At 52.5% G+C, this 16,137-nt stretch overlaps 1 protein-coding gene across 1 annotated transcript; it reads right to left on the reverse strand.

Annotated features, from left to right (window-relative positions):
- Window positions 1-4,334: 4,334 nt before the first annotated feature.
- Window positions 4,335-14,439, reverse strand: SSTR5 (somatostatin receptor 5). The gene is made up of 2 exons (XM_085074381.1): window positions 14,403-14,439; window positions 4,335-7,296 (listed from the first exon to the last, which is right to left on the reverse strand). Exon 2 carries the CDS (start codon window positions 7,236-7,238, stop codon window positions 6,135-6,137), a length of 1,104 nt encoding a protein of 367 aa, XP_084930507.1. The 5' UTR covers window positions 7,239-7,296; window positions 14,403-14,439; the 3' UTR covers window positions 4,335-6,134.
- Between the last annotated feature and the right edge of the window lie 1,698 nt (window positions 14,440-16,137).

Raw genomic sequence — 16,137 nt, forward strand, 5'->3', positions numbered from 1 at the left:
GCTGTGTTCCTGGAAATCCTTTGGATTCCTCCTTCTCTTCCCAGTTTTCCAGAGTGGTTTTATCTTTCCTGGCAAGATCCCGGAAAGGGCAAATCCATGGGTTCTCTCTGCCCTCAGCACCTTTTCCTTGCCTCATTTTGGGAGATTCCCTGTTTTCCGCCAGGTTTTCCAGTAAAAATCCCTGGGATGATAGGGCAGGAACTCCCTGTGGGGAAAACTCTGGATTTGTGTCCTTGCCGGGCTGGATTTGGCCACAGCAGGGATTTGGGCAGAAATTCATCCCCTCGGCAGCCCTGGGATGGGAGGATGGATCCTTGGGATGAGGAGGGATTTGCTTCCCTGTTCCCAAACCAGGGGGTGTTTTCCCCACAGCTTCATTGGTATTCTAGAAAAAAGCTGCTGCAGAGGATTTGGGCACCCAGCGATTCCTGCCAGACATTGGGAACGGCAGCCTAATGCTATTTCCAGGGAAAATTGCATTAAAATCAACTCTCCACGGAATTGCTTCCTGCCCGGATCGCGGTGGGAATAAATCCCTGCTGCCTCCGGGGCTGGAATGCTGCAGATCTCCTTCCTCAGCCACCCGAAGGCCATTCCAGGAGGGAAATTCCATGAGCAGGAAAGTGAGGAATTGCCTCCAGGGTGGGATTTTTCCTGACCTAAAAAGCTGTGGAATCCCATTGGAATAATCTCCCTGTTTCCAGGCAAGGAAGAATCCAAAGCAATTCCTCCACCAGGTCGTTTTCCCTCTGTTTTTTCCATGTTTTCATCCCTTTTAAAGCAGAATCCTGACTTTCTCCCGGATTGAAAAGACACCTGGACAGGGATGGACTCGGTGCTGTTGGAGATCTTTTCCCACCTCAGTGATTCCAGGAGTGCAGAATTCCCTATTCCAGGCTCTCTCCGTGTTTCCCAGCTCAGCTCCACATTTTTACCAGCTCAGAAATCCACGGAACAGCTTTCCCCACCCCAGAAAATATCCCAGGTGCTGGAGAGATCCAACCACCCCCGAGTGCCAGGAATTAATTCCATGGAAATGCCGCTGATTCCTGTCAGGAGCCAGGCACAGGCACGTCGGGAAATGAAACAATTCCAAGTGTGGGCTGCAGGGCCGTCAGCCCTGTCTGGCACCTGGCAGATGGGGCTGGAAGCTGCGGAAAACCGGGAGGAGGGACTGGGATGCCAGCAGGATGCTCTCATTAACGCTGGGAATGCATAATTAATTAATTACTCTGCCCTGGGGAGCTGCTGTCACCACGGCTCCTGTGCTGCCTGGCTCCTGGGAGCAGGAATTGTGCTTGGGATTTGTGCTGCCTGGTCCTGTCCTTCCCCTTGGAAGCAGGAATGGTGTCCAGGATTGCTGTCCCTGAATCCCTGGAAGTGTTCCAGGCCAGGCTGGATGGGGCTTGGAGCAAGCTGGGACAGTGGAAGTTATCCCTGTCCATGGCAGGGGATGGAATGGGATGATTTTTAAGGTCCTTCCCAACCCAACCCATTCCACAATTCCAAGATTCTTTGTTCTGCCAGGAAAAGCCAGGAGAGCATAAATTCATTTTAATGAAGCGTTTTTATTATTTTTTCTTTTTCCCCACCAGATCCTCCAGAGAAAACCACAGTGGGATTCAGCCCTGGAGCAGGGGGAGGACAAGCCCTAAATCTCCCTCTGGAATAGAAAATAGGGATACCCTGGGGGCTGCAATCCTGGATTTCCCATATATTTTTATAATTCCCACTGGAAATATAAAACCCAAATCCACCAGGCAGAGGGAGAGGTGATCTATGGAAGGTGAAGGGAAAACTCCTCCCTGATGAGAATTCCCTGAGAATTCCCAGACCACTGCACTTCCAGGGCTGAGCTGTGTTTACATCCAGGAAATTCAGATGGAATTCAGACTGAAATTCCTCCTTTATCCCCAATCCCAACAGGCCAGGATCGCTCCTCTCCCACTTTTCCTAAGCACTGCTGCTTTCTTTTCCTGCTGGAAAAATCCCTGCAGGTTCATCCCGGGGAAAGCAGAGCAGGCTGAGGGAATGAATGGGACAAATCGAGGTCAGGAACACAATCCAGGGAGCCTTTGGGGACAGTTTCACCTGCAGTGACTTTCCAGGGAATGATGGGGAGATAGGAGGATTAAGTGTGATGGGAGGGCAGCGGGAAAGGGAGAGAAAACACAGGAACTGCTCAGCTCATAGCAACGGCGCTGGATTTCCATGGAGTTATCCAAACAACACCCAAACGGGCTGGAATGAATGGCAGAGGGAGCTGAGGGCAGGGTGAGGTGAGCACCTGAGGCATTCCAGGGGCTGGGGATGGATAAAATCCCAGCTGGATCCTGGGAATCAACTGGGGATAAAATCAGTGATTCCTGCCCTGGCTGGGGTTCAAAGGAGAAGGGAAAAATGCTGGAAATATGGATTTGGGGTTTTTTAGGATGCTGGTGATGGATCAAGGCTGGGCCAGGACTTTGCCTCAAATGTTGGGATCCCAGGAAAAACCCCATTTCTGGAAGCAGGAGCCAAAGGGAGGAGAGAGCTGGGTTGAGCTGGGAGTTAAAGAAGGAAGGTGAAAAAATCCCATCTGTGCTCTGCTCTTACTCCAACCCAAATCCATTGATCCCTGGGAAAATTCCACAGTTCAGGCATATGCCTGGGGTTTTCCTCCTTTGGAAAGCAACCAGGAGAGATCCCAAATCCCAAAAGATTTCCCAAAAATAAAAAAAAAAAAGAAATCCCAAAGATTCCATGGTGACCCCACAGGAAGGTCCCAGTGAAGCCCATTAATCCCAATCCCTCTGAGATGCCCACCTGGAATCTACCCTTTGGAATTGCTGCCTCCTGATGCCACTTGTCCACAAATCCGTGACTTACCTCCCTCAATTAAACCCCATTTTCCATGGAATAAAAAAAATAATCCCTGAAGGAAGGTGCTCCTCTATCCCAAGGTTTCTTGGTGGATTTTTCCACACATCCTTCAGCAAAGCCCTTTGGCACTCAGCACCTCTGGAATTCCCTTTATTCCCATGGATCTCATTGAATATTCACAGCTGGAGACTTAAACAGAAACACCAACCTATTATTTATTTTTTATTTATTATTTTATTCACTTATTATTTCATCCAATTGATTCTTCCTCTTCCTCAAAAAGCCAGGTGGGTAAATTTTCCACGACCTTCCCGCGGGTGGATTTTTTTTTTTTCTTTCAGCAGAGCAGAGCAAACATTTGGAATCCTGGGCTGAATCAAAGGAAAAGCTGAATAAGCTGGAATTTTGAAGGCCTGTCTGTCGAGGTATTAAAAATGTCACTCAATTCGTGGGGCTGAGGGATTGGGGTTGGAATGTGTGAAAAAAATAAGGGATTAGGGGAGTGTCGCTGCTGTCTGGAGCTTCCTGGGGAGGGCTGGCTGGGAGGACAGATTTTCCCCGGGATTTGTCACTCTTTGTGGCAGGATGACATGTTGTGATGGGATGTGTGCAGGGATGCTGTCAGCTCGCCTGGCTCCTCACAATCCCACAGCCGAGCCGCCAGGGAAAGCCTGGGAATGGCGTTTGGGATTCAGGGGAAAGGCAGAGGAGCTTTGGAAGGCACGGCTCGGGTCTGAGAGGATTTTTTGGGATGGGGAGGAAATCCCGCGGGGTGAAGGCGGTGTGGAACTGGGAGGGATGACCTGCAGGAGTTGCTCCCAGAAAAAAATCCCCTGGGCTGGGAAAAGAGCTCCTCCAAAGCAGCATTCCCATGGCACAGAATTCCTCAGGAGGTGTTTGTTGGGAACGGAATTTTCCTGGGAATTGGAGAGCTGAGAGCTTTCCTAAGTTTGCTCCTTTAATAGGGGATTGAGGCATGATCAATGGGAATGTTGGATGGAATGGGAATGGGATCAATGGGAATGGGATGGGCTGGCTGTAATGGGATCAGTGGGAATGTTGGATGGAATGGGAATGGGATCAATGGGATCAATGGGATCAATGGGATCAATGGGATCAATGGGATCAATGGGATCAATGGGAATGTTGGATGGAATGGGAATGGGATCAATGGGATCAATGGGATCAATGGGATCAATGGGATCAATGGGATCAATGGGATCAATGGGAATGGGAATGGGAATGGGCTGGTTGGAATGGGAATGGGATCGGTGGGAATGGGAGGGACTGGCTAGAACGGGGATGGGATAAATGGGATTGTTGGATGCAATGGGAATGGGATCAATGGGAATGGGAATGTTGGATGGAATGGGAATTGGAATGGGATCAATGGGATCAATGGGAATGTTGGCTGGAATGGGATCAGTGGGAATGGGATGGGTTGGCTGGTTAGGGAATGGGATCAGTGGGAATGGGATCAGTGGGAATGGGATGGGCTGGCTGGAATATCTGTTTTCTGGGAATTGGGATCCCAATCCTGAGCCGGGAGGGTGGGAAAAGAGATGAGGTCAGTCTGGATGGTGCTGGAAACAAGGCCCAGGTTTCTCCACCTCTTTTCAGTTGTTCCCTCCGGATAAAACTTCCCATGGTTAATTCCCAGAATCTGATCGAAGTCTATGGGAGGAGGAGAGAAATACTCTTTGCCAAAGCGACTCCAAGGTTGAACTCCTTCCCATAAATCTGCATGGATTAAAATCCTTCTCCTTTCCAAGATGTTCCAGCCCTGGCCTTGAGCTCTGCACTCATTTCCCACTCCAGAGCTCCCAGGAGGGATCATTTGGGGTGGAAAACCGAAAATCACAGCCCAGCTCACACCAAACCAACCCGAACACTTGAAATGAGGAACTGAACCAAAATCAACCCCACAAACCCACCTCCTCATCCCAGACAACCCAGCCCTGGCTGGAGTCATCCCTTCCTCATCAATCCCCCTGTTCTGATGGGAATTAACTGCATTAATTGAAATGCGTTTGCCAAATCAGAATTCCTTTTAAAACCTGCGTTTCTTCACTCCCCGGAGCGTGACTGCGGCTGTTTGCTCGGTAAATAAAATTAGGTTTGATTCGCTGGGAATTAGGAAACAAATCAGTCATCAGTTTAATGGAAACCTTTTCCCATTCCCCCGGGGATGTGCTGCACTCAATTCCAAAAGGTTTTCTTTGGAGGTTTATGGAAAATTAACAGGAGACAAGTCCTGTTGTAAGATGAGAGGAGAATTAGGGAGAAATTCAGGGATTTTGGAGCTTTCGGGCTTTGTGGGGTCATTAGGAGTTAATTCCCAGTTAATTCAAGAGTGGTTTCCTTGGAAATCCAGGGAAATTGGATGGATCAGGAGATGGATTTGGCTTTCCAGCATCCCTCGGGTCCTGGAATGGAAAAAAGCGGGATTGGCTGGAAAGGGATTGGAAATCAGATTTCACCCTGGAATCAGCACTGGTTTTCTCTGCTTTGTTCAATCCAGAGGTGGCAGTAAATCCAGGATTCCAGGGATATTCCCAGGGGGAGTCCCTCTCTATCCCCAGGGGGACATTTCTGCCACCAAGGCTGAGGGAACAGCCTCACCTGGGGAGGTTTCTCATTACCTCAGTGCTCCCAGCAGAAGAAATTTGAGGGGAAAAAAGATCCCAGCTGAGCTGTTTTCTGCTCAGGGCTGAGCCCAGCAGTGCAAAGCAGCCTTAAACCCAGCTTAAGGTGGGAGTTAGAGCTGCCTTAGTGCTGGTTTGCATCACCAGAGGGGCACAGAGCCTGGAAATCACTCCCCAGAGGACCCAAAATGGTCCCAAACATCTGATCCAGCAGGACACCATGAGAGCTCCACACTTCCAGCCGGGAAAGGCAGGGAAGAGCCCTCTGTGGCCATTTATGGGAACCTTTGCATTATCCCTTTGCCACGAACTGAGCTCTCCTTGAGGTCCCCAAGGCCTCCAGGGGACTGTGAAATGCCAGGCTGTGTTCTCATTGGAGTCCCCAAGTCCTCCAGGGGACTTCTCACCCCCAGGCCATGCCCTCCTTGAGGTCCCCAAGGCCTCCATGGGACTTTCACGCCCAAGCCATGCTTTCCTTGAAGTCCCCAAGTCCTCCATGGGACTTTGCACCCTAAGGCCATGCTCTCCTTGAGGTCCCCAAGGCCTCCATGGGACTTTCACACCCAAGCCATGCTCTCCTTGGAGTCCCCAAGCCCTCCAGGGGACTTTGCTCCCCAGGCCATGCCCTCAGACCTTGCTGGTCTGCATGTGCCCGTTGAACTCCACGTTCCTCTGGGTCAGCATGGACTCCTGCAGGCGGCTGCTGTTCTCCTGCCTGTGCTCCACGGGCTCCCCGTCCTCGGCGCCGTCGCCTTTCCGGAGGCACAGAACCTTCCGGAAGCTCTGCTTGAAGTTGTCGGAGAGGAAGCCGTAGAGGATGGGGTTGGCGCAGCTGTTGGCGTAGGACAGCACCACCATGAAGAAGTAGAGCCCTTCCAGGACGGGGTCGGCGGGCAGGATGAGGATGAGGTTGACGATGTTCATGGTGTAGAAGGGCAGCCAGCAGAGCACGAACACCACCACGATGATCACCACCATCCGGGTCACCTTGCGCTCCGAGCGGCGGCGCCGCGTGGAACCCACGCGGATCCCCGACGACTTCACCTTGACCACGATGAGCAGGTAGCACAGGCAGATGACCAGCAGGGGCCCGAAGAAGCCCAGCACCGAGGTGTAGATGATGAACGCCGCCGACCACACGTTGACCGGCTCCGGCCAGTTCATGTTGCACGTCTGGAAGTCCTCCTGGACGTCCGAGAAGATGATCACGGGCAGCACCACCAGGAAGGAGAAGGTCCAGACGGTGACGCTGATGAGCTTGGCCACCCGGGGCCGCCTCCACTTGGTGGATTTGATGGGATGCACCACGGCCAGGTAGCGGTCGGTGCTCATCACCGTCAGGCAGAAGATGCTGGTGAACTGGTTGATGCCGTCCACCGTCATCACCAGGCGGCAGAGGAACGAGCCGAAGGGCCAGTAGGAGATGGCGTTCTGGGTGGCCAGGAAGGGCAGGCCCAGCATGAAGAGGACGTCGGCCACGGCCAGGTTGAGGATGTAGATGTTGGTGACGGTTTTCATCTTGGCGTGCCGCAGCACCACGTAGATGACCAGCGCGTTGCCGCTCAGCCCCACGGCGCACACCAGCAGGTAGCAGATGGGGATCAGCACCTTGTGGATGTACTGGAAGGGGGGTGGCTCCGGGATTGTCCCGTTCTCCGTCCCGTTGGGCAGCAGGGAGGAGTTCCCATCGCCCGGAGTGAACTCCGCGCTGGAAAAGTACAGAGGATCCATGGCTTTTCCTCCGTGGTTTTCCTCTTAGGAGAGATTAAACTTCACGGGCATCTTGTTCCTGGAAGGGACATTCAAAAAGGAGAGAAAGGAGGAGTGAATTCCGAGCAGACTTTTACAAATCGCTTTGCTTTCTCTTCCATTAGGGATTTGGGTTGGAATTACTCAGGCAGGGAGTGTGATGGGATCGATTCCCAAAGAAGGAATTGCACCATGGGAGGCTCCGAGTGCTCATCCCAGCAGATCCTGGGCTCTGCTGCATTTCCACAGGATCCAGGGCTGGCTGGAACTGTGAAGGATTTTTCCCTGGGAGGGTGGGGAGGGGCTGGAATAGAATTCCCAGAGAAGCTGTGGCTGCCCCTGGATCCCTGGAAGTGTCCAAGGCCAGGCTGGAAGGAGCTTGGAGCAACCTGGGATGGTACCAGAAGCTCCACTGTGCTGATTCCCAGCTCTCCCTGTTTCCATGAAACCACTTTTCCTTCCTATTCTCCCCTCCAGTGACCCCAGCTGGGTCACAGCAGGAAAATGGGAATTTCCAAAGCCCTCCCAGCCGGGAAGGAGGCTCTGCTTTGGCTTCTCCCCGAGTTTCCCCATAAATAATCTGATATTTGTGTCAAAATGAGTGGCAGACCTGAATTTAAAATCCCACTTTTTGGATAACCAATGGAGAATCTCAGAGAACATCAGTGAATAGGTGAGGAATTAAAAGCTCCATAGCAATGCTCCATAGCATTGGAAAAACATTCCAGGATGGAAAGACCCTGACTGAACTCACTGCCTCAGGGGTCAGGCTGTGTGCAGAGATGGGGAGGAATAAATTCCTTTTTTTTCCATCTCTCAAGAACATTTTTTGTGTTCCTGCATCCTCTCCTCTCACCCTGAGCTGTTTTTTTATCCCAAAAAATCCCTTTTCCCTGCAGGAGATCCAAGCTGCAGTGGGCAGCTCCAGGACAGCTGAACAAATTTGGAGCTGGAATAAATTTGAACAGCCATTCTGAAAGAGGTGGAGAATTTCCAACAACCCTTTCCTGCGGCGTGCTCCATCCCCACGAATATTTTTCCATATTTTTCTCTCAAAGCAGGTGTTTGCAAAGCATTTTCCTGGAGAAACCTGAAAGCATCACCTACAAAAAAAATGGAGATTTAAATCACCAAGCTTTCTCCCAAATCCCCGGTGAAAATGGAAACCCTGGCGAAAGTGGGCAAAGCTCCCAGCAACTTTTTCTCCCACCACCTGACCGCCAGATTCCCACAACAATCCGGGGGTTTGGATCTGGAATATCAACCACTCAGCCCACTCAGCCGCAGCGAGCAGCTCGGGAAAAACTCCTTGTCTCCAGGAGCAAAATCCAAATCCACCTCCGTGCTGGGCGGCTGGGCTTTCTCCCGGGCTGAGAAAAACCAGGAGGAGTCCCTGCAGCTCCCGGGAGGAATCACAAGTGCGCTGTGCCGCTTTGGGAACGGGCAGATGGGGAGTAGGTGTCTCACATGGCGCGCACGGGTGGACGGGGAGAATCGGGGAGAATCGGGGAAAATCAAGGAAAATCATGAATACAGGGATGGGGGAGCTGCCAGAGCTCCGGTAAATCCTGGGAGGTGGGGTGAGGATGGGGCAGGAGGATCTGGAAAGGCTGTTGGTGTGTTTGGGATTGAGGTGTTGCAGCCGAGGAAGCATCCGTGTGAAATTCCCGAATTCCCACCGCGGGGAGAGCTCAGCCGAGAGCAAAATCCTTATAAATTAAATGGGAGTGGGTCAGTGCTTGGGTAAAATAACCAAGGAAAAGCCCACTTCTGGCTAAAAAGTGGAATTTTAAATTCTAGTCTGACATTTCTGATTAAAAAGCAGAGTTTTAAATTCTGCTCTGACACTCATTTGAAAATCCTGAGCTTATTTATAGGGGAACTTTGGGAGAAGCCAAAGCAGCTCCTCATTCCTGGCTGGGAAGGGTTTGGAAATTCCCATTTTCCTGCTGTGACCCAGCTGGGATCGTTGGAGGGAAGAATATTAAGGAATAATATGAGGGATGGGGCAGTCAGGGTCTATGAAATGACCCCCTGGATATCAAAAATATTGGGGAAACTCCTCTCCCCACGAGCAGCCCAGAGGAGCTCAGCACACCCAGGCTGTGCCAAAAAAACCAATTTTCCCTTCTGGAAAACCAGGAGGGCATGGAGGGAAGCAGGGAAGGTCAGGAGGAGCAGTTGTGTGAGGAAGGAAAGGAAGGAAGGAAGGAAGGAAGGAAGGAAGGAAGGAAGGAAGGAAGGAAGGAAGGAAGGAAGGAAGGAAGGAAGGAAGGAAGGAAGGAAGGAAGGAAGGAAGGAAGGAAGGAAGGAAGGAAGGAAGGAAGGAAGGAAGGAAGGAAGGAAGGAAGGAAGGAAGGAAGGAAGGAAGGGACACCTTTTTTCCAAAGTCCCTTTTCCCACATTTGAGATCCCTGAATTAAGGGACTGCAGGAATTACACAAAAACTTCAATCCTTGGGAAGAGGAGCTCCTGTCTTTGGATCTTTCCCATTCCTTCTCCCCCAGAGATATCCTGCAGCCCCAAATCCCTGCTGGCAAAGGGCCTTGGGCTCTCCCAGTCACCCACTGGCATTCCTGAGGCACCCAGAGGTTTTCTGGGAAGGCCTTGGGTGTGTTTTCCATGGAAAGGAACTTCAGGCTCCTCCAGCAGTGCCAGATTTTCCTGGAGTCAGTCAGGGACACTTTGTCACCTCAGTATCTTTGGACTCTTTTGGGTTTGTGGGAACATTCACCTTTACCCTCAGAGTTTGTGTTCTGTGGGATGAATTGTACAACATTTCCTGAGAGGATTGGGAAGGGAATCCCACAATCCCAGAATGGTTTGGGTTGGAAAGGACCTTAAAGCTCATCCCTGGCAGGGACACCTCCCACCATCCCAGGCTGCTCCAGCCTGCCCTTGGACACTTCCAGGGATTTCCCAGAGCACTTCCTGAGGGGAAATCCATTTCCTCAGGCTCTGATGCCAAACCTTCATCTCTTCCCTGCAGCTTTCAGCCCCAGGAAGGAATTCCCACCATCTGAACCTTCCCCCTTCCCAGGATTTGATGTCCCTAAAATCCCCCAGATCTCTATTCTGTGTTTTCTCCTCTCAGCCATGGAAACCCTCCTGCCTTTGCCTTGGAGCCATTCTGGGATTCATCCTGGGATGATTCTGGGAATTCATCCTGGCAACAGCAAAAAACCCCTTTCCAGCAGTAAATCCATGTTTTCCTGGCTGCCTCGGATGAGCACAGGGAGTTTTTCCCCATCCAGGTGACAATTTGTCCTTCAGCAACCTCAACTCCTTTTGTCACCACAGCAGTGAGTGACCCCGAACCTCCACACGGGGTGATTAAAGGTAATGATTAAAGATAATTAAGACGCGCTGATTGATCCTTCATCCCTTTGTTTGGTGTCCTTAATTAAGGGATTAATAAAGAAAACACCTCCAGGGGATTTCCTCCCATCCAGGTTTTTTTTTTTCCCTTTGATTTCCAGGACCTCACCCTGGTAGAGTCCATGAATTGTGGGTTTTCTGCTTAAAATTGAGGAGCTGAGAAGGTAGACCTGGAAAAATCATGGATAGGATTCCAAGTTTTAATAGGGAAGGATCCTGGAAAAAATCAACATCCACAGCCACTGAGCATAACTGTGTCTCTGCCTCCCAAAAAAAAAAAAAATACAGGGAAGAAACAGCAGAGGTGTTATGGTGTTAGAATTTAACATTTGTGAGAACTCCTAAATAAACCTGGGAGAAAAAAAAAAAAAAAAAAAGTTGTAAATTGCTAAAAAATCATCCCAACCAAGGGAAAAACAAACCTTAAAAAATGTCCAGACAGATCGAGGCTGAAATTTCCCCTGATTTCCTCAGCAGGGAAGCAAAAAACAACTCCCTGGAGAGCATTGCATGAGACTGGGGCAAGGATCAGGCAGGAATTGCAGGAGGAAACCTGATTTTATGAGGCCAGATTGGATCTGGCTGCCTGTTTGCCTCTGGAATCATCACTCTCCCGTGCAGCATCCAAGATAATTGCTGGGAATGGAATTACAGCAACAGGATGGCAGATTGCTGCTTCCAGGTGCAGGATAATTGGGGAATTATCAAACGGGAATCCAGGCAAAGAGGCTTTTCAAACAGTCTTGGGAGGAATGGGAACAGAAACACCAGGAGAGCTCTCCAGGAATTATCTCCTGGCAGCACAGCTTGGGATAAAATAACTAAGGGAAATCCCAGTTCTGGATAAAAAGTGGAATTTTATATTCTGCTCTGACATTTATGGCTCAAAAGTGGAGTTTTTGTGGGAAAACCTTGGTGGGGTTTTCACCTCCCGGGGAGCTGGCTGAGATAAATTCCTGGGGTTTTTGGGGAAATTTTCCATTTTGGAGGTGAATGTTCATCAGCAGGGAGTTGTGGGGTTGAATTCCTTGGATTTGTGGGGATGGAGAAGGCAGGGAGAGGGAGAGGGAGAGGGAGAGGGACAGGGACAGGGACAGGGACAGGGACAGGGACAGGGACAGGGACAGGGACAGTGATGGTGTGGAAGTTGGGAAGACCTGGCAGAGCAGCTCTGGAATAACTCAAAAACCCCAGAAAGCAGGAGGGAAATGCAGCATCGCCCTGAGAGCTGCTGCTGCTGCTGCTGCTGCAACTTCTGAGTCATAAAAAATGTTCTTTTCTGCTCCAGGAGCTCCCACGCAGCACGGACACCTTGGTTTGCACATTGCCAACCCTATCCCACCACCTGGGCTTGGAAAAGCCGAAGGAATCACTTCTGATTCTCCTGGGAATGAACTTCCTCCTTGCTCCAATCTGCCTTTGGTGCTTCTCAGGGGGTGTTTGTCACTCAAAAAGACTGAAGGATGGATTTTTCTCTACCGAAAAAAAGAACTTGCTCACATGAATTGCTGCTCTGGTTTGATTGCCTGAACTGGGACTCGACACTCACCAGCTGAATTCAAAGTTCAATGACTTCTTTGCACTTTTAGCCCTAAAAAAAAAAATCTTTAGAAATTGTATTTTCCAGCAGGCACCACCTCAGCTCATCCCAGGGTTTCCCAGAGCCCTCTGAGGAGAACACCTGAGAACCTCCTCTTATTTTTAGGTTGCAAACAAACAGAAAAAAAATCTGCCTTCTGCCAAAGATTTGCTGAATACTTTTTTTTTTTTTCTGAATAGTTTTTTTTTTTCCTTTTTCTCCCCAAACACATTTCAGGTTCTGTTTTGCTCAGGGATTACTCACTCAGGCTGAGCTGCTCCTGCCACACAAACACTCGTGGAAAGCAAATGCTGCTGGGTTTGCTCCCAGAATTAAACTGGGTTTGCTCCTGGGTTTAAATTGGGTTTGCTCCTGGGTTTAAAATGGGTTTTCTCCCAGATTTAAAGTGGGTTTTCTCCCAGATTTAAACTGGGTTTGCTACCGGATTTAAACTGGGTTTGCTACCGGATTTAAGATGGGTTTGGTCCTGGATTTAAACTGGATTTAGTCCCAGATTCAAACTGGGTTTGCTCCCGGATTTAAACTGGATTTGGCCCTGGAGTTAGGTTAGGTTTTGTCTCAGATTTAAGCTGGATTTGGTCCCAGATTTATGATGGGTTTGTTGCCGGATTTAAACTGGATTTACTCCCACATTTCAAATGGGTTTGGTTCTGGATTTAAGGTGGGTTTAAACTGGGATTTAAACTGGGCAGCCAGATTTAAACTGGGTTTGCTCCTGGATTTAAGATGGGCTTGCTGCCGGATTTAAGCTGGGTTTGGTCCCAGATTTAAACTTAGTTTGGTCCTAAATTTAGACTGGGTTTGCTGCTAGATTTAAGCTGGATTTGCTCCTGGATTTAAGAGGACTTTTTTGCCGGATTGAAGCAACTTCAGGCAGAGGAAGGTGTGGATTTTCACCCCACGGGCAGTGGGGCTGGGCTGGAGCTCCAAAATCCCCACCCCTGGCACATCCCCAAACCCAGGGCGTTTTACCCAAAGGTTTCTTTTCCGACCTTGTCTGCAATCCAGGGACATCCAGGGATTTCGGGGACATGCCAGGGCAGAGGAGGAGAGCTCACTGCGGGCTGGGAGGCTGCAAGGAGGATCAGCCCAGGCGCTCCTGGCTCGGGAAGGAGCTCAGCAAAGGCTGCTCTGCTCCAAGAAGTGCAGCAGCTCCTGGAGAGGAGCCTCGGGGTGGGGAAATTCCCAAAATGTGGGGTTTCTGCTTGGATCCATCCCTCTCCAGCCAGCCCTGGTGTCAGTGTCAGTTAAACCCATTAAACCATGTCATGCCCTCATTAAACCCGTTGGGGTTTCACCTGGGCGTTTCCTCCTCCCCAGAGCTACAAAAGGTCTCCCGTTTAGCCCAAACCCCAGAGCCAGGCTGTTCTTCCGCTGCTGTTCCACGCAGAGCTCTGGGCGCTGGGGACAGGCTGTGCCGGGCTGGGAGCCGCAGGGACAGCCAGGGACAGCTGGAGCTGCTCCCAGCCCCGAGCCCTGCCGGCCCCAGGCTGTCCCTGTGACCTTGGCACCCTCTGATCCCCCCGGAGCACCCCTGAGCCCCGCGTTCCCGCCTGGGTTCCATCCCAGAGGAGCATCCTCTGCTCGCTCCCTGAGCTCCATCCCTCCGGGCCGGGCGGATCCGGGGCTCTGCTCCACCCCGGGGTGCCAGAGGGATCCGGGGCTCTGCTCCATCCCGGGGTGCCAGGGGGGTCCGGGGCTCTGCTCCATCCCGGGGTGCCAGGGGGGCTCGGGCAGCTCCGGCTCTGCCCTCCCGGAGGTGCCTTTCGCGTCCTTTCCCAGCTCCAAAGCCGCGCTCAGGCTGCTCCTGCTCCCAAACCCTGCCCTGGGTCCTCCCCGGGCACCCCAAAGCCAGGATGGGATCACCCCATTCCCCAGAGGGTCCCTCCCGGGCACCCCAAAGCCAGGATCGCTCACCCCATTCCCCAGAGGATCTTCCCTCTCCATCCCCCCAGTAGTCACTCCTCTCCCCAGCCCCAAATCCCCTCCAGCGAGCCAAACTCGGGGTGTCCCCAGCCGGGACCGATGGCTCCGGTGCCTCCTTCCCCCCAGCGAGCCCCAAACGCGGGGTGCGCTTTGCGGACCCCCAACCCGCCCCTCGCCCATCCTCCCCGCGGCGATCGCTCCCCAGTCCCTCATCTCTCCTCTCCATCCCCGGCCATGGTTACCTGCGGCTCCAGGGCTGCTCTCCCGCTCAGCAGGAGCTGAACGCTCTGCTCTGCTCTGCTCCGCTCTGCTCGGGCGGCGGGCGGGACCGGAGCCGCTCCCGGGGGAGGGACGGGGCTCGGCGGGGCCGGGGAGCGCTGGGGCCACCCCTGCTCCGAGACTTGGGACTCAGAGCCGCCGCTGCGGGCAGCGGGAGAGCTGAGAGGAGAGCTCTGCCTGCCCGCCGTCCTTCCGCGGGGCTGCGACACCTCCCCGGGTCTCTGTCACCCTCCCCGTGTCTCTGCCACCCTCCCAGGGTCTCTGTCGCCCTCCCCGGGTCTCTGTCACCCTCCCCGGGTCTCTGTCACCGTCCCCGTGTCTCTGTCACCCTCCCAGAGTCTCTGTCCCTCTCCCAGTGTCTGTGCCCCCTTTCCCATGGCTGCTCCCCCTTTCCCATGGCTGTGCTCCCTTCTCACGTCTCTGCTCCCCTTCTCATTTCTCTGCCCCATTCCCATCCCCGTTCCCTATCCCCATCCCCGTTCCCCATCCCCGTTTCCCAGCCCCCCGATGTCCTTACCTGGCTCTCCCGACCCTCACCCGGGGCTGCACCCCGCCAGCTCCGCGCTCTGCTCCTGGGAGGAGCCGCGGGAGGAAGAGCAGCTTTTCCCCCGCTCCAGCTCCTTCCCAGCCCGGCAATCCTTCCCAATCCTTCCTCTCGGCCGGGACAGAACCCCCTGCGCACCCCAAACCGCGGATCCTTCGGGCTCTGCCACCTCCGCGGCTTTTATTTCATCAGAAGGGCAGCCCGAGCGCCAAGGTCGCAGCCGCACGCTGCCTTTCCCCGGAGAACAGCATCCCATGTGGAGAGGTTTCGCTCCAGCTGGCTCCCAGTCAGGGCCTGAAATTGCTCCCTCGTGCAGAGAGGGCAACCTGGTGTTGGATTGCCTCCCTCCTGAACTCCCTGCCATGCTGCTGGGAAGGACGGCAGGGAATATTTTGAATTTTGAGTGTTTTTGCCACGCAACAAGTGGGATAAAAGTGAGGCAGAGCTCTCCCCCCTCCCCGCTGCGCTGTCCCACATTCGAACATCTCCCCCAGCATCACCTGAAGCGCTTTGCTCCCCAATTTCTGGGCACCCCGAGGGGGCTCCGAGCAGCTCGGGGCTCTCCCCGCCAGCCCCTCCTCATCAGCATGCACGGAGCGTCGCGCCCATAATGCTGCACACCATCTCCATCCTCGGCTGAGGCTTTTTCAATTAGAGCCCCGCGCTTGAGTCAGACGTGTGAACGCGGCGAGGGGAGCGAGGCAGAGCTGCTGCTGGCATGTCAGCCCGCAATTCAATCTGCTGATGTATTTATGGGCATGGATTGCTAAATGCGAGCGAGACTCACTCCAGCCTTGCTCTCGCCATGACAATGGGGAGAATCAGCTGATAAAAATAGAGTTGGGCACGATAAACAGCCGGGGGAGAGGAGGTTCGGATCACCTGCGCCCTGGAAAATGCCCGGGATGGATTGCAGAGCAATAATTTAAGGAATCACCCTTATTTCATTTGCATTTAATTAGCATTTTGCGCTTGGGGGGAAAGAAGTTGGTGGATAAACACGGCGCTGGCTAAGTCGCCCTGGAGGAAACAGCGTTTTTCCTGTAAATAAAGGGTAGGGAAAAAGGAATTTTGCCTGGATCTGCGCTGGGGGACAGGCAGGGCTTTCAAAAGCTCTCCAGGCTGGTTCGATTCTTTACCCACTCGAATCAGGT

This window comes from Lichenostomus cassidix, chromosome 14, assembly GCF_008360975.1.
Source record: "Lichenostomus cassidix isolate B80296 chromosome 14, HeHo_3.0, whole genome shotgun sequence".
Classification (NCBI taxonomy): Eukaryota; Metazoa; Chordata; class Aves; order Passeriformes; family Meliphagidae; genus Lichenostomus; species Lichenostomus cassidix.